Here is a 21,751-nt window from a genome sequence, read left to right as displayed (position 1 = left end):
CCGTTAAGAGACTGTTTATACAGTAGCAGTAACAGTTATGACGGAGAGAATTAGAGAACTTACGGAAGGTGAAATTGATAGTTATTGGTGATTACTGTTGGTGATTAATGTTTGAATAAGAGATTCCATTGATGATTTCCAGGTTTTGGTCTTGGAAAATTGAATAGATGGTGATGCCACTCTTTATATTAGAAAATGTAGGAAGACCAGAATTGGACAACATAGCAGGTTCGGATTTTTATTATTGAATTTGACTTTCTCTGGAACATCCAGATGGAAGTGTCAGGTAGATAGTGGGTTCTTCTGGTCTCAGCATTGTGAGAGACATTTGGAAGTGAATATCATACACATAGGCAGCTGAAGCCATGAGAATGGAGAGTCTCAGAAAATGTGAGATTTTTATCTAGATGTTTTTGGAGTTTTAGGGAGTTAGGGAACAAGTGGACTTCAATTTCCAGTCCCTGAGGTACATGGGGTTTGGGAAAGTGAACAGCCTTTATGTGAGGACACACTGAGAAAGGTGGACCAGGTTTAGTTAAGGCAAAAGATGAAAAGAAAACTGAATGAAGAAATTAAAAATATATGGAAATTGGTCAGCCATGATACATTGCTCTGAAGGAAGCATGTCAAACTCACAGCGAGTTTGACATGCTTGCTCTAGAGGACTAAATGGAAAGATTTTGTAGGCAGAGCAACAGCATAGGATTTGTTCATGTATAAGTATGGACCATGTAATACGAGCATGAGACTAAATCAGCTTTCTCAAACTTGAGCTGGCATCCAAATCACCTAGAGGGCTAGTTCAATAAAGCCTGATTGCTGAGTTCATCCCTAGAATTTCTAATTTATTAGATCAAGGGTCGGTCCTGATAATTTGCATTTCTGCAAGTTCCCAGGTAAAGGCGATGCTGCCATTTGAGGAACCATACTCAGAACTACTGGATAAAGGAAAAGCTAGAATATGAAGTTCTTAAACCTTTTGATCTGGTGGGCTTAAAAAAAAAATTCTGCCCTTATTCTCCAGAGTTATAGTATATCGAGGGTAGGGCCTATATGTTTGTTCTTATTTTAAAGATGGAGGTCAGGTAGTCTTTTTGGTCTTGGTTGATTGATTACTTAAGAAAGAAGTATGAGATCTAGCTTTAGCAGGTGGCAGTTTTTGTTTTTGTATTTTGAATTTCTTCTTGTATCCCATTTCCTAAGTTCATTGTTTCTTTTCCTGAAGCGCATGTCCTCTTTAATAGCTGTTTCAGCAGAGCTCTGTAAATGGTAACCTCTCACACTGACTAAAAATGTCCACTTCACTATCGCTATTGAATGATAGCTATTTAGAATTCTAGGTTGATAGTTATTTTCTCTCAGCACTTTGAATGTACTATTTTACTCTTTTGGCTTCTGTTGTTGAAAAGTCTATTGTCAGTTTATGTTATTACTTTGTAGATAGTTTTCTCTGTAGTTATTCTTAATATTTTCTCTTTATTTTTGTTCTGTGGTTTCACTATGCCTAGGTATGCATCACAAGTTCTCAACCCTGGATGCTCAATAAAATAGCTTAGAAAGCTTTGAAGAAAATACAGATGCCTTGACTTACCCCACACCAATTTTAAAATCTCTGTTGGGGCTGGGGCTGGGGTGGGTCTAGATACTGTTTTTTATTTGTTTTTAAAGCTTCTTAGGTGATTTTATATATATATGGTTTGCGCAGCTGGAGTTGAGGACCATTGCTGGAGACTAATTGCCTCCTTCTGGATTTCTGTTTTATGAAATGGTAAAGGAAATCCTTCAGACTTGAGGAAAATGATACCAGGTGGAAAACTTGTGTACAGTGGTAATTATGTGGACACATGACTTTCTCCTTTTTTTTTTTTTTTTTAGTTAATTTAAAAGATAATTGAGGGAGGATTCTGGGAAGATAGCATAATAAGAAGCATCAGGAATCATAACTGCCTACCTAGACAACAATTGCACCGCCTGAATCTGTAACTAATTTGGAACTCTTGAGTCTGTTGAAGGCTTGCAAGTTTCAGGGGGAAATTATGGTTAATTTTCAGATCTTAGCACAGTAGCTGCTACCCGTCCCTGAACCCCCCCCCCCCCCAGTCACATGGAGGCAGCTGTATCCCTGTTTCAGGAGTAGCTTACAGCAGCTTGTTGGAGTTAGGATGGTCAAAAAAAGACCTTGTCCTCCTTGTCCTTTAACTTTTGGGGATCTGTGCTCTGATAGATAATTGCTTCATCTGATACACACTTGCAAACAAAGAGGCAGGCACAAAACAACAATGAGGTACCATCTCACACCTGTCAGACTCGCTATCATCAACAAATCAACAAACGACAAGTGCTGGAGAGGATGTGGAGAAAAAGGAACACTCGTGCACTGCTGGTGGGAATGCAGACTGGTGCAGCCACTATGGAAGACAGTATGGAGTTTCCTCAAAAAACTAAAAATGGAACTCCCATTTGACCCTGTGATCCCTCTTCTAGGAATATATCCCAAGAAACCAGAAACACCAATCAGAAAGGATATATGCACCCCTATGGTCATAGCAGCACAATTCACCATAGCTAAGATCTGGAAACAGCCTAAGTGCCCATCAGTAGATGAATGGATTAGAAAACTGTGGTACATCTACACGATGCAATACTATGCTGCTGTAAAAAATAAGGAACTCTTACCATTTGCAACGGCATGGATGGAACTGGAGAGCATTATGCTAAGTGAAATAAGCCAGTCAATGAAGGAAAAATACCACATGATCTCACTCATGGATAATAAAGACCATTATAAACTTATGAACAATAATAGATACAAAGGCAGAGCTGCCTCAAACAGATTGTCAAACTGCAGCGGGAAGGCTGGGGAGGGTTGGGGGGCAGGAGGGAGGGGGGTAAGAGATCAACCGAAGGACTTGTATGCATGCATATAAGCATAACCAATGGACATAAGACACTGGGGGGTAGGGGAGGCCAGGGGATTGTCAAGGGTGGGGGTAAAAAAAGGACACATATGTAATACCCTTTGTAATACTTTAAACAATAAAAAAAAAAAAGAGGCAGGCAACCATTGTTCTTGCCTCTCCTGATTTGTTGCAAGCAAGGCCTCACTCCCCCCAAGTAACTACCATGAGATTTAAAGGGCCAGTGCTCTTCTCCTTCCCCCACTTCATTTTTCCTGTTTATTTCCTTTTGGGGACCAAACATTAAAAAAACAACTGCATCCACAGGGAAAATTAGAAAGTGGTCATACAGGAAAAGGCTCCGGTGAAACCTGAAAAGACCTTAGTTTACACAGCAGGCTCATTGTTGGCCCAGAGACAGCCTATAATAATAAAAAAAAGAAAGACAATAAATAAAAATAATTCAGAACCTGGAAAGCCTCGCAGAAGGGGAAGAATCTGATTTCCAGAGTTACCACATTCCTAAATTTGATGAAAAACGTGAATATAAATATCCAAGAAGTTTAATGAACTCAGGTAAGATTAACTCAATGAGACCCACACTGAGACACATTATAGTCAAACTTTCAAAAGACAAGAATCTTGAAACAGCAAGAGAGAATAAACTCGTCACATACAAGGGATCCTCAGTAAGAATAAGGGCAGATTTATCATGAAGAACTTCGGAGGCCATGAGGCAGTGAGCCAATGTATTAAAAGCGTTAAAATAATAAAACTGTCAACCTGTAAAAGAATCCTATATTTGGCATAACTGTCAGTCAAAGGTGTTTTTTGTTTTTTATGGTTGTTTTTTAGTTTAAATAAATTTCTTTCTGCTACAGAAAGAAAAAATTATAGATTAATATCCCTCATGAATGTGGACACAAACATATTCAGCAGGATAGTAAATCAAATATCTTATATAATACTAGAGGCCCTGTGCACAAAAATTGGTGCACGGCGGGGGGGGGGGCAGGTGTCCCTCAGCCCGGCCTGTGCCCTCTCACAGTCTGGGACCCCTCAGGGGATGACCACCTGCTGGTTTGGGGCTGCTCCCCGGGGGGTTGGGCCTAAGCTGGCAATCAGACATCCCTCTGGCAGCCCGGGAGCCCTCGGGGGATGTCCATTTGCCAGTGGAGAGCAGGCCTAAGCTGCAGTCTGACATCCTTAGCGCTGCTGAGGAGGTGGGAGAGGCTCCCACCACCACCACTGTACTGGCAGCCATCAGCCTGGCTTGTGGCTGAGCAGAACTCCCCCTGTGGGAGCGCACTGACCACCAGGGGGCAGCTCCTGCATTGAGCATCTGCCCCCTGGTGGTCAGTGTATGTCATACTGACCAGTCATTCCCAGTCATTCTGCTGTTAGGGTCAGTTTGCATATTACCCTTTTATTGTATAGGATAGAGGCCTGGTGCTTGGGTTGGGGCTGGCTGGTTTGCCCTTCAGGGTGGGGGTCCCCACTGGGGTGCCACTGGGGTGCCTGGCCAGCCTGGGTGAGGGGTTGATGGCTGTTTTCAGGCTGGCCACACCCACTTTAGGGTCGGGGGGTGCCCCACTGGGTGAAGGGCTGAGGGCCATTTTCAGGCTGGCCAAGCCTCCCCAGCGACAGAAGCTCCCAGCCTCTCCTTTTTTTCTTTATTTTTTTTCTGGGATTTATTTACCTTCTATAATTGAAACTTTGTAGCCTGGAGTGGAGCTCAGAGCCAGCCAGGGCTTGGCTTCCTCCATCGCCAGGGGCAACCCAAGGCTCCAGCTCAGTGGCCACGGCCTGCTGAAAGCAGGTATCCGGGGTTTATTTACCTTCTATAATTGAAACTTTGTTGCTTTGAGTGTAGCTTAGAGCTGACCGTGGCAGGCGGGGAACCTTGGCTTCCTCCATCACTGGAGCAAGCAAGCCTCCTGCTCATTCCAGCTCCGTGGCTGCCAGCCGCCATCTTGGTTGGGTTAATTTGCATATCTTGCTGATTAGCCAATGGGAGACATAGCGAAGGCATGGTCAATTACCATGTTTGTCTATTATTAGGTAAGATAAGCCTAATATGCTAAGTGTCCGGTCATCCAGTTGGCTGTTCAACCAATCAAAGCATAATATGCTAATGATATGCTAAGGCCGCTCAACTGCTTGCTATGACATGCACTGACCACCAGGGGGCAGATGCTCCAACCAGTAGGTTAGCTTCCTGCTGGGGTCCAGCTGATCGGGACTGAGCAAGACGGGCTGGACACACCTTGGAGCCCTCTGTGGCCCCTCCCCAGCTGGCCGACCTCCCACATCCTTTCCCGGCTCCGACCGTGCACCAGTTGGGTCCCTCAGCCTGGCCTGCGCCCTCTCACAATTGGGGTCCCCTTGGGGGATGTCTGAGAGCCGGTTTCAGCCTGACGGCAGAACAATCAGTCACTATGACACACACTGACCACCAGGGGTTAGACACTCAATGCAGGAGCTGCCAGAAGCCGGCCTTACGGCTGGCAAGTGCAGCAGTGGTGGCAGGAGCCTCTCCCGCCTCTGCAACAGCACTAAGGATGTCCAACTGATGATTTCGGAGAATGGGCCTAAGCTGTCTGTGGGACATCCCCCAAGGGCTCCCGGAATGAGAGAGGGCACAGGCCGGGCTGAGGGACCCCCCTCTCCTGAGTGCACGAATTCCGTGCCCTGGGCCTCTAGTATACATATAATATGGAAAAAGAGGGGAGATAATATATCATGATCAAGGAGGGTTTATATCTGGAAAAGGCATTTTAAAAAATTCAATTCCCATTTATGTTAAAAGCCTTAGCTAATGAGTAGTAGAAGGGAACTTTTTCAACCTGATAAAGGTATGAAACTACAATAAACATTATACTTAGTGGTGTAAGACAGTGCTTTACCTCTGAAATTAGGAATGATGCAAGGATGTACAATACAAGGTCAACATACCAAAATTGTATTTCTGCATACTATCAATGATTAATTGCTACATAATTTTAAAGTGTTATTTACAAGTCCATTAAAAATTATGAAGTATGTATGGCTAAATGCATCAAAATATGTGCATGACCATTCCACTGAAAACCATAGAACGTTGCTGAGAGAAAGTAAAGAAGGCCTACATAAATGCAGAGATATCATGATGTGTATAGTTTGGATGACTCAATTATTAAGAAGAGAACTCTTCTTAGTAAGTACCTGATTTCAAGAATTCCTGTAAAGCTATAGTAATCAAGACAGTGTAGGAATGGCACCCTGTGGTTTAATTGAGGAGCTGGTGGTTTTGGAAGGAGGACTGACTAAAAGGGGCACTAGGGACCTTGTGGGATGGTGAAATTTTCCTCTGTCTTGATTATTGTGTTCATATGGGTGTATATGCGAGAAGTTGTAAAACTGTAAAATGTGGGTAGATTTTATTTTATCTACAGTATACCCAAATGTTGAATTTTTAAAAAAATCCATATTTACAGGGTAGTTTACCTCATAGATTCCTCCAGTTTCGAGATGGGAATATATAATTTTTAAAAAGGCTCTTCCATTTATCTCTTTGGAACATGACTAGTAGGCATTCAGTAGTTTTCAATATATTGTTCAATAAAATACAAGGTTGATGTAAGCTAAGTATTTTGAATACTTATTTTCATAATACAAATTTTGGAAAGTGTGATGTATCCTTTTATACAAAGAACTAGAGGCCTGGTGCACAAATTCATGCACAGGTGGGGTCTGGCTGGCCTGCCCGGATCAGGCCTATCGGGCCAGGCCGGCCTGGGGGGGGGGGGGGGGGCGCAGGTGGTTGGTGGGCCAGGCTCAGTCCTTATTGGGGTTAGGGGGGCTTATTGGGAGTGGGGCCAGTTGGCCCCTTCCCCTGGTCGAACTCCCGGGGACAGGGACAATTTGTATATTAGCCTTTTATTATATAGGGTAATTCTTCAAAGTTATGTATTCAGTGTAATAGAATTTCCTCATTTCCTGTTGACTTTTATTGAATTATGGCTATATGGTTGCTAATATATATTTCCCACTTTCAGATTATTATACTTATCAAATATTTAGATACAGCCATTTTGGGGTCATAAAGTAACCCAAAATTGATTTTTTTATTTCATAAAGTAACTTTTTTGATTTCAGAAAGTAACTTGCCAAGACTGGATATCTGGACATAGCCTATGCTCATAATATAGCTATGGCACTTTCATAATGATATAGAACAATTAACCTACAGTGGTGATTTATAATTGCACATTTTTTAAAATAAAAATGTGTTACCACGGGTCTTTATTTGATAGTGCAGCACAAGCCCAAATAGTTGTAGTATTAATCTTTTTTCTCACACATAGTTTTACAGAGATTATGTATACCTCTGTAAAAGAAACAACCTTCTTAATGTTCTTTCATTTATTTTAGAATAGTCTGGGTAAACTGATATAAACCTCTTGCTTTTAAAATGTTTTTTCCAGTATTTAACAACATTTTCTGGTTAAGAAAACACAAGGTGGTGGTATTTTAGCCTAGCCATTTAGATCTACAGGGAGCATGCAAAAGGCACCTGGCTCTTACTCCTATCCAGGGTGTGATGTTTGGTATTCTTTTTTTTAAAAAAAAAAATATATTTTATTGATTTTTCACAGAGAGGAAGGGAGAGAGATAGAGAGTCAGAAACATCGATGAGAGAGAAACATCGATCAGCCGCCTCCTGCACATCCCCCACTGGGGATTGCCCGCAACCCGGGTACATGCCCTTGACCGGAATCGAACCTGGGACCCTTCAGTCTGAAGGCCGACGCTCCATCCAGTGAGCCAAACCGGTTTCGGCGATGTTTGGTATTCTTAACTAGTGACAGAATTATAAGCCACATAAATGTGCACATACATTGAAAATTTATAAGGTAAATTTGCTTGCTTATTTCTAGGAATGATAAGACAAATGCTTTGAGATTTAGCCCTAGTTGGGTGGCGCAGTATACACCAAAAGGTAGCAGGTTCGACTTCCAGTAAGGCAGTGCTTCTCAACCTTCCTAATGCCGCGACCCTTTAATACAGTTCCTAATGTTGTGGTCACCCCCAACCATAAAATTATTTTTGTTGCTACTTCATAACTGTAATTTTGCTACTGTTATGAATCGTAATGTAAATATCTGATATGTAGGATGTATTTTCATTGTTACAAATTGAACATAATTAAAGCATAGTGATTAATCACAAAAACAGTATGTAATTATATATGTGTTTTCCGATGGTCTTAGGCGACCCCTGTGAAAGGGTCGTTCGACCCCCAAAGGGGTCGTGACCCACAGGTTGAGAACCACTGCTGTAAGGGCACATACTAGGTTGTGACTTTGACCTTGGTCGGAGGCAACTGATGGATGTTTCTTTCTTCCTCTCGAAGGAAAAAAAAAACTTGATTATAAAACCACACATATATCCTTGGGTGAAGATTTTTACAAGGTTACATTTAAATTTTAGTTTGAATAATGCATTTTTCACCTGTTAGCCATTTACAGAAATCATCTCTGAACCTCCATCTCTGCATGTGCTGAAATTAAGATTTAACTGAGTATATTTCTATATGTCAACTCAAATAGGGCAGTGTAAATGAAAACAGTGTGAAAACTAGAAATGAATGGACAGAGTCTTTAGAGCAAGAAAATGACATGGTACACTATTTTAGGTTGATAATGTAAGATCTGAGACCAGGCAAAAGAGGAGTGAGACTAGAGAAGTAGAAGGGGACAAGATCGTAGATGAGGTTGGTGACATTAAGAGTGGAGATGAAAAATATAATTAGTCATTTTGGAGGGAAAACTTACTTCATGGTGATTGATGAGAAAGAAGAGGGAAAAGAAGGAATCTCTTGCCTACCAGATTATCAATATCTGACTGCCAATTATTTTTCACAGTCTGGCTAACCATTTACTATACACAGACACAGAATTGTAAGGACTTCTAAGAATTGATAGTCTTTTGGCTCTGTGTAGGATGCTGCCTGCATTCATGAACATAGAGAATTTGAGAGAAAATGCTGGTTTGGTTAATAAGTCAACTTATTCACCTGTAAGCAAGTAGAGTTCCATGCCACAGATACGGGTATAAAATAGTATTACCATAATTTTTATGTGGTACTCAATGAAATTTATTTATTTAGGAGCACAGACATCTGATTGTAAAGTTCTATTAATATTTGGGAAAATGATCATTTTAGGCCTTTTGAAAGATAATATTTTCTTCCTAATAGTGCTAAGTATGGTATTTAGTATTTAAAAAAAACACACATAACTGTAGTGAAACCTGTGGCTTTCAGATAATTTGCATTCAGTTTTATACAGTGCTATATCGGGGAGAGGGACATTTCTGGATCTTACATATATAAATTTGAGTATTTGTTACAGAAATGTCAGTCTAGTTATTGTCAATGTTAAAATAGTAGGATTTAGATGAAATTTGTGAACTGGGATAATTATTTTACAGCAGTGGTTTTCAAACTTTAAGGTTGCATCAGAATCATCTGGAGAACTTGTTAAAGCACAGGTTGCTGGGTCCTGCCTGTAGTAGATCTAGGGTAGAGCTGGAAATTTGCATTTTTAGCAAGGTGATCATGCTTATGTTAAGAACTACTATTATATAATAAGGACTAAGATTCTCCTCAGAAACCACAATTTAGCCTCAAAAAATAACTTTAAAAAATAAATAATCTCTAAGAAATAGACTTAATTTTCATAAACATATAGCTCAAACCCAAATCCCCTTAGGGTATGATAAATACAAGATTTTTGTTATAGTGTTCCCTAAAAGCTATTGTTCGTACTTATTTAGCAACAGAATAAATTAGAAAAATATATTTTAAAATACTGTAAGGACATTATAAATGTTCTCTATTCACAACAAATAGTTGACTCTTTAGAGGTATTTGGTGCTTCTAAATATGTAATTAACTTACTTGGTAATTTCCTTGAAATTAAACATGCTTACATTTTTAAAGATTTTAATACCCGTGTGAAAAAACCAAAAACCTCTTCACTCAAAGATGAATGGTCCTTTTCTCCTCTTACCCCATGTATCCCATTATCCCCAAAATTTCAAAACCTGAAACTCTTGGAGGATCAGTATTGTCACAATACATATGATTAATATAGTATGTCAACCCAAATTAGTTTCAGTAATTTTTTTAAAATCTTATTTTTTTAGCTAATGGGAATGACAACAAGAAATTTAAAGGAGATAGACCTCCCTGTTCGCCTTCCCGTGTTCTCCATCTTCGCAAAATTCCAAGTGATGTCACCGAAGCAGAGGTCATATCATTAGGTCTACCATTTGGCAAAGTAACTAATCTTTTGATGTTGAAAGGAAAAAGCCAGGTATGTAATATTTAAAGATTGACCCATCGTTATATCTCTGGGTATTAGTGTTAAAGATGATTTTTATTTTTTTGAAGTTTTCTAAATTGCATTTTCTAAATTTCATTCTATTTACATAAAGTAGTTTTTAAATTATAATTTTTTGTGTATGACAAGAAACAACAAATAAAAATATTAACATTGACTGGTCTTTTTCCCTTAATAAAAAAGATTGTATTTTTAATTACAAAATGGCTTATGAAAATATCCTGTGATTACCAAAAGACCCCAACAGAAAAAGAAAATACAAATTATACCTCATTTGGCAAATCATAGGACATAGAAGTTTTCCAAAATCTATATAGAAATATTTATACTATTTTAGTTATAGAATTAATAAGTAGCTTCTTTGATAATTTCAGAAGTTAATAGGTTTTTCTTAAGATGAATATGCTTCTGTGGTGATCATTTCAAAAATATAGTACATGTCATATTGATATAATCGCATGCTTTCTTGTTCCATTTCAGACCTCACTGGGATGAATATTTTAGTTCTCTCCTAGTTCTCTTTTACATTGAGAATTGTTGCAAAGAAGCGGACAACAAATTGAGCTAGGCCCTAGACATTGTGTACATTGGGATATGTCCCTATGTTTCTTACACTTCTCATGAATAAGTTTAAGAAGCACATTTTAAATGTATTTATAAATAAGTTGCTTGATTAGCAATAGACTTGCTAGAGGCTGGATGATGAATTATGCCCAGACCTTTAGTAAGATTATTAAGATCTGTAGAAGTTAAATAAGGTGTTAGTCCTTGTTTTGTCTGCATACTTAATCTTCCATCTCTTGGAGATAGTACATGTACTTAGATCTTTATTTTAACACAGTTGCCTTTGTTGAGAATACTAGGTTTGCATGGTTTGAAAAGAGCCAACATGGCCATGTCTAATGGTTGTGGTATGTGTAACAGCCATGTATCATGTATATTATCATATTTCAATAGTATATCTGCAGTGATGGCGAACCTATGACAGGCGTGTCAGAGGTGACACGCGAACTCATTTTTTTGGTTGATTTTTCTTTGTTAAATGGCATTTAAATATATAAAATAAATATCAAAAATATGTCTTTGTTTTACTATGGTTGCAAATATCAAAAAATTTCTATATGTGACACGGCACCAGAGTTAAGTTAGGGTTTTTCAAAATGCTGACACGCCAAGCTCAAAAGGTTCGCCATCACTGCTATACATTATGTCAAATGGCTGTGAGAGGCAGCAGGCTACATCATACTTTCCTCTGTCGCTACTGTTGGTTCTGGGGTTATATTTATCGGTAGTGCTAATTGACTTATGTTGATTGCTTGTCTTTTGTTTATAAATACTATTTGAAAAATATCTTTTCAGTGATATACTTTAGCAGGAGATTCAGATGTGAGTCACTAGAACTACTTTTAGGTGTAATCTTTCCCATGGTACTTGGAAGTAGAGTGTTGAGGGCATAATGGGGATTATTTTCACCAGTCTTTCTGTGGGTAGTAATTTGATTTTCTTTCCACCCACATTATGAAAATTGATCCTTTTGACTGGATACTTTAGAAAAACAGAAATAAAACCTTTACTTAACAATTCATTAAATATGAATTCTTAGGTTTTATATGATTTCAGGAAAAAACTTCTTATGACAAGAATCATGTACTATTCCAAATACATTGTTTAGTTTTTCCTTTGTGTGACTGATGTTAAACATTGAGTTAATTCTTAATATGTAGTAAAGAGTTTGTAGGAAAAGACCCTCTCCTCATATAGTGAATATAATTAAAATACTACAGTTGTTCAATTTTTTTGTTGTTGAAAAGATGATTACAAACAAGGTAGGAGATACTGCCATAACTATTTTTACCTTGATCATTTTTATCCTTTTTTACAAATACTAGAAAAAGTATATTACTGATATAACTGGATAGTGGATTTAAAGTGTATTGTGGATTTTTATACCTTTTAGATGGTATAAATGACTCAAAGTCTAAATGACTCAAAGTCTGTTTTATTTCTTGAAGATGAAGGAATTTTATTTGTTTATTGTGGATCAGTTAATTAATGGTATTTGATCCACTGTTGTTGGCTAGCATCTCTATTTAGTAGAATGTTTTTAGTTCATTTAATCAATTCAGTTGTGACATTTGATTAATTCAGTTAAGCATCATATTTAACATTTATTAAGTTAATAGCCTAGAATATTTGCCAAATGGAAACACTTGCCAAGTAAGTAACAAAGAAAGTTAAATTTATAGATACGTGCCATTTCCTGTGTTGAATAAATTTTATTGTTAAGTACATACTTTACAAATAAATTATATGTTTTAAATATAATTTGAATTGCTAACTAAATGCTTTATTGTAGTAAAAATGAATTGAGTTGTCTAGAAATTTGCATTGATTTAAAATGCATTTTAAATTTAAGATGAATGAACCATTAAGATAGGTGGCAAAACCTGCCGCCTTAAAGCTTTATAGGTATCCTATTCCTGTCAGATAAGTTACAGGAGTCCTGATAGCCAGAAGCCATATATAGAATAAGATATAAATACCAAGGTTTGTCTTCCATCTTAACTCATCCTATGTTACTCTGCAAATATTTATTAGTAGTACAATGATTATAGATAAAAAAAATTTTGCTTGAATGATTTGACTTATTATGGGAAGTTCTTCTGTTTCCCTAATTTGAACAGTTGAGCCTCTGCTCCTGAATGCTCTATTTAATTGTATTCATAAACTGTTTAATAAAAGGGTAAAGAAGAACAGATGGTCATGCCCCATCTCTGAGACTGTTTTAACAAAGAACTGTTAAATCTCAGCTCCTGAAAGCATCCATTCATAGTGGTGATGCACACATATTTTTATTGATTTCAGAGAGGGAGAGAAAGGTAGAAACATCAGTGATGAGAATGAATCATTGATCAGCTGCCTCCTGCACGCCCCCTACTGGGGAGTGAGATGATCTGGGCATGTGCCCTGACCAGGAATCAAACCATGACCTCCTGGTACAGAGGCCAATGCTCAACCACTGAGCCACACTCGCCAGGCCACACATTTACTTTTGCCTTTTTAATTCTAGATTTAGGAGAAACAAAAATAAGAGAAAAATCAAAAACTACATAAATCATTGAATCAACTGGCAATTTTCAATCCCAAATCCTTTACTGAACTCAGCTTTTCAAGTATGTTCCCAATTAATATCAGCAATACACATTGAAGCAAAAGTCTTTTCATTCTCTTCATCACATTGAAGCAAAAAAATCTTTCCATCCTCTTCTTTTATGAGAACAAATATACAAGTACTATATATATGCACAGATATGTGTGTGTGTGTGTGTGTGTGTGTGTGTGTGTGTGTATGATTTATTTATTTACTTTCATTTTTTTGGCCTGGTCCTTGCCTTGTGGTGAGTGGCTTGAGTTGGTACAAGGTGGGGCTGCATGTGTGTGAGGGGCAGAGATGGATTGGCAACCACAGGATACCTAGTCTGTGTGTAGAACAAAAATCAATTTACTTATCCAGAGATAGCTAACGAACATTTTGCTAATATTTTGGTGTGTGCCCCTTCTTTATTCAGATGTATTATTGTCTATGTATATAATTTTTTAAAAATATATTTTTAAAATATTTTTAAAATGATTTTTTTACAGAGAGGAAGGGAGAGGAATAGAGAGTTAGAAACATCGATGAGAGAGAAACATCGATCAGCTGTCTCCCACACCCCCCCTATTGGGGATGTGCCCACAACTGAGGTACATGCCCTTGACCAGAATCGAACCTGGGACCTTTCAGTCCGCAGGCCGACGCTCTATCCACTGAGCCAAACCGGTTAGGGCATATGTATATAATTTTATTTAGGTTGACAATGCATGAGTTTAGAGCAACCTCGAATGACAAAATAGTTCTTAGCTATCTTTCAAAAACCATCAGTTTTCACTTTACCTTCTTGTGTTTATTGCAGGCTTTCTTAGAAATGGCTTCTGAGGAAGCTGCTATTACTATGGTGAATTATTACACTCCTGTTACTCCTCACCTTCGAAGCCAGCCTATTTTTATTCAGTATTCCAATCACAGAGAACTTAAGACTGACAATCTACCTAATCAAGCTGTAAGTATTAAAGGCATTTTTAAAAATAGCTATAAGCACCTATGGTATAATAGCTTAAGATTAATTTTCTGTTTCAGAGGAAAAACAAAAACGTGTTTTTTTTAATCCATCTTAGCATGATTTATTAGTAAAGATTGTGTATGTAAATTTCTTTCCTGAAAGCTTAAACATAAGAAAGTGAAGCCATGTTTGAAGTTTAAAGTTATGGTGTTAAAAATGGCAGATATTTAGTTTTCTCATGAAACTGTTTACATGAGAAAAAAAATTTAAATTGTTATGTATCTCTTAAAATCTCAGATCTAAAGGAATTTTAGAAGTCAATCCTTTCTTTTACAGAATATATAGCAAAGGCATTGAGAAGTTGAGTGATGTTTCTGTTGTGATGTTACGTAACTGAATTTAAGATGTTAAGAATTTGTATAGATATATTTCGTAAATGATTTATAACTTCAAGATGAATGTGCAATGTAGAATATCAACATTTCTTAGCTATTTTCCAGTTTTTATTTTGGTGTAGTTCATGTTGAATCTTTTGTGTCTTTTCAGGTTGATTTTTAAGTAATTAAAATAGTAATTTGAAGATTTTTTATTATGTTAAGTGCATAATGTTTGGCCCCTATGTTCTTGCTCTAGGCAAAAGAACTCCTCCAGCTCTTGATTCTGTGTTGAAAGTTATTTATAATGTAAGCTGTTGAATTTAAATTATAGTTTTCAATATTATTAAAAATGGACATTTCCTGTATACAATCTTTAATTTGTTCTAAGAGATACTAATCTGTATATATAAAAGCCTAAGCGACCTTTATGACCGAACGACCGGTCGCTATGACGTGCACTGACCACCAGGGGGCAGACACTCAACACAGGAGCTGCCTCCTGGTGGTCAGTGTGCTCCCACAGCCAACCTCCCCCATCTGGCCAACCTCCCATGGTCCCTTTCCCCGGCCGGGCCCTGGGCTTAGATGGGGAGCCAGGGGTGCGTGGCAGTGGACGCGGCCTCTTTTCCAGGGGGCCAAGGGCCGGCTCCCTCCTTGCGGCTGGCGGCCGACCTCCCGTGCCCTGTCCCTCCCCCAGGCCAGCAGGCCCCTATCGGCCCGCTGCCCACCCTCTGCAGTGGCGGCACGGTGGCAAGGGAAGGAGGAGGGGCAGGTGGGCAACCATGCGATGGCGGGGCTCCGATGATGCAGTGTCGATATTTAGCATCTGTTTCTTCTATACCCAGCCCAGTGACTGTTGCCTCCTCTCCCGACCCTGCCAGGGCCTTTGGGCCCCAATTGGCCTGGCCCTGATCACCGGCCAGGCCTAGGGACCCCACCCATGCATGCATTGCGTGCACCGGGCCTCTAGTGTCATAAAAAACTATATAAGCTTAAGAGTAAATTAAATATTAGATATTTTTAAATAGTGTAGACTTTTTTAAATGAAAAATTGCCTTATCCTATCTAATAAAAGAGAAACATGGTAATTGGCGTACGACCGCTACCCTTCCCATTGGCTAATCAGGGCGATATGCAAATTAACTGCCAGCCAAGATGGCGGCCGGCAGCCAGGCAGCTTAAACTGAACATGAGGCTTGCTTGCTTCAGTGATGGAGGACTGTAACATTCCCCGCCTGCCTTGCTGGCCTCTGAGCTTGCAGTTTAAAAAACATTGTAACAAATACAGAAACTAAACAAAACCCCAGAAACCAGCTTTCAGAGAGCTGGGATCTCAGAGCTGGAGTTGATACAGAGTTTCGATTATAGAACTGAAACAAACCAGTTACCTGTTTTCAGCAGCTGAGGCCTCAGAGCTAGAGCCAAGCCTCAGAGCTAAAACTGGCCCAGAATTAAAAAAGAAAAAGAAAAAAAGGAGCAGTTGGGAGCTTCAGTCCCAGCCTGAAAACAGCCCTCAGCCCCTCACCCAGACTGGCCAGGCACCCCAGTGGGGACCCCCACCCTGAAGGGTGTGTGACCAGCTGCAAACAGCCATCATCCCCTCACCCAGGCTGGCCAGGCACCCCAGTGGGGACCCCCACCCTGTTCCAGGACACCTTCAGGGCAAACCAGCCGGCCCCCACCCGTGCACCAGGCCTCTACCCTATATAGTAAAAGGGTAATATGCCTCCCAGCACCGGGATCAGCGGAGCCGCAAGGCCTCCTGGCACCGAGATCAGCGTGACAGGGGGCAGCGCCCAAACCCCCTGATCGCCCTGCGGCTCTGTGTGTGACAGGGGGCGGGGCCACAACCTCCCTATCCTCCCTGCTCTGTTTGTGACAGGGGAAGGCGCCCCAACCCCCTGATCGCCCTGCGGCTCTGTGTGTGACAGGGTGTGGCGCTCCAACCGCCCCCCCACAGGCCCTGCTCTGTGTGTGACGGGGTAGAGCCATAACCACCCCATTGGCCCTGCCCTGAGTGTGAGAGTGGCGGCACCCCAACCCCCTGATCGGCCCTGCTCTGTGGATGATAGAGGGCGGCGCCCCAACCCCCCACCACGGGCCCTGCTCTGTGTGTGATGGGGTAGAGCCATAACCTCCCATCGGCCCTGCCCTGAGTGTGACAGTGGCGGCGCCCCAACCCCCTGATCGGCCCTGCTCTGTGGGTGATAGAAGGCAGCGCCCCAACCCCCTGATCCGTCCTGCTCTGTGTGTGACAGGGGGGAGCTCCCCAACCCCCTGATGGGCCCTGCTCTTGCGTGACAGGGTACGGAGCCCCAACCCCCCTGATGGGCCCTGCTCTGTGGGTGACGGGGCAGCGCCCCAACCCCATGATTGACCCTGCTCTGTGCGTGACAGGGTACGGAGCCCCACCCCCCTGATGGGCCCTGCTCTGTGCCTGACGGGGTGGCGCCGCAACCTCCCCATCGACCCTGCCTTGAGTGTGACAGGGGGCAGTGCCCCAACCCCCCAATTGGCCCTACCCTGAGCGTGACTGAGGGTGGCATCGCAACCTCCCAATCCGCCCTGCTCTGTGCATGACAGGGGGCGGCGCCCCAACTCCCCAGTCGGCCCTGCTCTGAGCCCGACCAGGGGCTGCACCTAGGGATAGGGCCTGCCCTCTGCTACCCGGGAGCAGGCCTAAGCCAGCAGGTCGTTATCTCCTGAGGAGTCCCAGACTACGAGAGGGCACAGGCCGGGCTGAGGGACCCCATCTCCCCCCCAAGTGCACAAATTTTTGTGCACCGGGCCTCTAGTAAATTATAAATAAGATACATGGTCATAGTAAGACATTAAAACAACATAGAAAAGTTTTTTTAAAAAAGCAATTTAGTTACTTAGAGATAACTAGCATTTTGCTAACGTTTTTGTGTGTGCCCCATGTTTATTCAGGTATGTTATTGTCTCTGTGTGTAATTTTACAAAAATGGGACTCTAATGTTTTGAAAGCTATTATTTTCTACTATAATATGTCAGACATTGTTTCATGAGAACAATTATAGAATTTCTTTATAATTTTTAAATGACTGCATAGTATTCCCTTCTATAGGACAAATATAATTTATCCTGCTTCTTTTTTACCCCCAATGTTTTTATTGATTTTTAGAGAGAGAGGAAGGGAAGGGAAAGGGAGAGAGAGAAACATTGATTGATCGGCTGCCTTCTTTATGCCCCCTACTGGGGATCGAGCCCTCAACCCAGGGAGTGTCCTGACCAGGTATTGCTTCCTGGGTCTACGCTCAACCATTGAGCCATACTGACTGGGCTATCCAGTTTCTTTATTACAGACATTGAGATTTTTTCCAATTTTATGCTTTTACAAATAATACTCTAGTAACATTCTTACAATATATATCTTAGCACACTTGCAGCATTATCTTATTTGCATTTCTGGCAACGAAATTGCTGGGACTGAGCATATGCATATTTTATATTTTGATATCTGTTGTATTATTGCTTTCTGTAAAGATTATGTCCCCACTTTGGATGTCACTGATAATGTATGAGCAATTTTCCTGTCTTTGTTAATATGATAGATTAGAAATTATATCTTATTGTTTACTGATTTTTATTTGATTACTCATAAAGTATTTATAGCATTTTCTGTTAATGTGGGTTTCCAAAACCCCCATTTAAAAAATTGCGGTAAAATGTATATAATATAAAATTTACAATTTTAACCATTTTTAAGTATGCAGTTCAATGGTTATTAAGTACATTCACATCCTGCAACCCATCACCAACATCCATCTCGAGAACATATTCATCTTCCCAAACTGAAACTCTGCACATTAAACACTAACTTCCATTTTCCTCTCCCCTTAAACCCTGGCAACCGCCATTTTACTCTCTGTCTCTTGTAAGTTTTGTCTGCTTTAGTAATACAGTTTTTAAAATATTTTAGTACAACAGTCATATCTTTTAAGATTGTATTAAAGTTTCTGATTTTGATACCATACTCATACAGACCTAGCTAAGCAAAATTTTAAAAAAATTTTTTTGCCTGTATTCTCCTACTTTTACATTTTAGTTGTTTGTATTTTAATATGTAAATCTTTATTTTATTAAATATTTTTGGAGTAGAGAGTAAGGGTTAGGTTTTGGTCTTTATTTTACTCCCAGTGACCAGTTTCACCTTTGTTATTTAACTTAATATGTTTTATTTCTCCAGGTATATTAGAATTACTTTGGTAACTTCTACCCCCAAAAACACAATTGGAATTGAATTTATTTTAAAGATTAATTTAAAGATAATTAACGTATTTTTATTGCTCACTGATCCTTTAAAGAGGAAATTATATTTTGTTTCCTGTCTTTGAGTAGATCTTTTAATTTTCCTTTATGTAACTTTTCTCATTAGTGTGATTCCTAAACATATTAGTATGTCTTGAAGAAGAAATAAACAATTTAATAAAACTCTTAAAGATAGGATTATTCTAAAGGGAAACAATGAGAAATCCCAGTTGCTTGGCAACCAAAGCCAGCCCAAATGACCTAGTTTATTCTTCGATAGCCTTGATTTCTTCCCAATATCCTTTCTATTTTGTTACTTTTGTGCAGTTTTTATGCGTTGATGTTTCATAAACTACAATAATTTGTCTTTTATTCAAAGTTCTACGCCAAAGCTGAATTTAAAATTGAAGGTACCTGTTTTCATATGTAAAATGTATTAGATAACTTTTATTTTGACAGTTCTGGGAAGCTGATAAATTAACTGTTTCATTCTCTTTTGTTCTCTGAATCAAGATATTCCAAAACATGCACATAAATTCTTTTCCAGCTTATGGACATACTTGCCAAAGGGTCAGGTGAATATCAAGTATTTTTGTCCCTTGAGTTAAATTAAAATTATAGCTAAAAATTTTATATTTTAAGGTACATCATCTGAGAAATGGTTGTGTAATAGCAGTCAATTATTGTATTGACAGTTTTTCTTGAACTTGTGCGTGGAAGTTTATAAATCCACAAAGAGATGACCATGGGAAGATTTTTCTCTAAAAAGTCATCAAACTGAACACTTAAAATCTCTGCATTTTTTTAAATCTCTGCATTTTTATGTATACTCATTTCCTTCTCTATTTTTGAAATGCCTTCACAGAATCTAGGCATGTTTTAATTTTACATGAAGTACAGTTCTCTCCCATGCCTCAATAAAAATTTGTTCGTTTCATACTGCTGCTATTTCCTTTATTTATAGTTAGTGTAACCATTCTAGAGGGTTTGTTGCGGGACATTTAAATAGGATCTCTTATAATAGGAATTCTGTGTCATAATTTTTATCATCAGATTCACAGAATCTCTTCATATTAAGAAGACATTTCTCATTTCCCCCCAACTTTTCAGTAGTTGTCAGTAAAGAGTATGCCTCAATTTCGTTTTTTTAACTAAAATGTGTGGTATTATTTTTCTCAGGTGTTATTTTCTCAGATATTTGTTGTCAAAAGCATTTCTTGCATCTACTACTCTGAGACCTTTGTACTCAATGCTCAATAATACAGGGTATATTGAAAACTCCAGAATGATTAGGACAATTTATACCATGGCTTTTTATATTTCTCCACTATGATATCCTGTATGCCAAAGAGGAAGGAGTGAAGAGTAATACCAGCAACCAGAAGCATATATGTAGAATTGCTTAATATAAAGGATAAATAGAATTTTTGGAGAGATAATGAAGTAGTCAGTGAGGTTAAGTTTACTTTTGTTTGTGCAGGCTTAATTTTGATAGATTTAATCATCTTAATCTAAGAAGAAAAGGAACCATACTTAGAACTTCACTGTGATGATATCTTCCTAGACAAATAAATTTCAAAATAAAAAATTCAGTTCTTCAGTTCCACTAGGCACATTTCAAGTGCTCACTAACCATATGTGGCTAGTGGCTATCATATTGGACAGTGTAGATAGTGAACATTTTCATCATCACAGGAAATTCTGTTGGACAGCACTGTATTTTATCTCCCATGCCTCTACTTTTGTATGTGTGCGCGTGTGATACAATTGTAGTAACTGCTTTAATCCCTTGTCTGCTAATTCTAGCCCTATGTCAATTCTGGCTCTTTTTTTGATTGATTGACACCACCACTACCCTCTTTCATTTAATTATGGGCTCAAAATGGTGGAAGTCTGAATCAATTTTCAAAGTTGAAAGAAGTAGAACCCTGTTTTCTTACATAAAATCTTACTGGGGAGCCCAGTGTAAATAGATGGCATAAACCACCATGTTGAAATGGGATTGTAGTACTCAGTGTCCACATGTAATTGGCTTTCCAAGAGCATAGTTTTAAAAACCAATGTCATAAAATATTCAAATAATTATTTATTTATTTATTTATTTATTTGTACTACTATTATCTTTATTGTTCAGATTATTACATTTGTTCCTCTTTTTTTCCCCCCCATAACTCCCCTCCTCCCAGTTCCCGCCCCACCCTCCGCCCTCACTCCCCACCCACTGTCCTCATCCATAGGTGCACAATTTTTGTCCAGTCTCTTCCCGCATCTCCCACACCCCTTTCCCCCCCAGGAATAGACAGTCCACTCCCTTTCTATGTCCCTGATTCTATTATAATCACCAGTTCATTCTGTTCATCAGATTATTTATTCACTTGATTCTTAGATTCACTTGTTCATAGATGCAAATTTGTTGTTCATAATTTGTATCTTTACCTTTTTCTTCCTCTTCCTCTTCTTAAAGGATACCTTTCAGCATTTCATATAATCCTGGTTTGGTGGTGATGAACTCCTTTAGCTTTTCCTTATCTGTGAAGCTCTTTATCTGACCTTCAATTCTGAATGATAGCTTTGCTGGATAAAGTAATCTTGGTTGTAGGTTCTTGGTATTCATCACTTTGAATATTTCTTGCCACTCCCTTCTGGCCTGCAAAGTTTCTGTTGAGAAATCAGCTGACAGTCGTATGGGTATTCCCTTGTAGGTAACTGAGTTTCTT

The 21,751-nt window shown here is 39.3% G+C and overlaps 1 protein-coding gene across 10 annotated transcripts in view; it reads left to right on the top strand.

Annotated features, from left to right (window-relative positions):
• PTBP3 (polypyrimidine tract binding protein 3) overlaps positions 1-21,751 on the top strand; it is an 81,832-nt gene that overhangs the window by 23,996 nt on the left and 36,085 nt on the right. For 7 of the 10 annotated variants that reach the window (XM_059657660.1, XM_059657658.1, XM_059657656.1 and 4 more), the window contains 2 exons: positions 10,089-10,258; positions 14,239-14,385. In XM_059657660.1, coding sequence (XP_059513643.1) covers positions 10,089-10,258; positions 14,239-14,385 — 317 coding nt within the window. Of the gene's footprint in view, positions 1-142; positions 229-10,088; positions 10,259-14,238; positions 14,386-21,751 lie in introns of those variants that run through there. The other 3 variants (XM_059657662.1, XM_059657663.1, XM_059657657.1) reach the window with 2 other exon arrangements.

This window comes from Myotis daubentonii, chromosome 11 (genome assembly GCF_963259705.1).
Source record: "Myotis daubentonii chromosome 11, mMyoDau2.1, whole genome shotgun sequence".
Taxonomy (NCBI): Eukaryota; Metazoa; Chordata; class Mammalia; order Chiroptera; family Vespertilionidae; genus Myotis; species Myotis daubentonii.
Note: the sequence above shows the minus strand (reverse complement) of the source record. Positions and strands in the feature narration are given on the sequence as shown.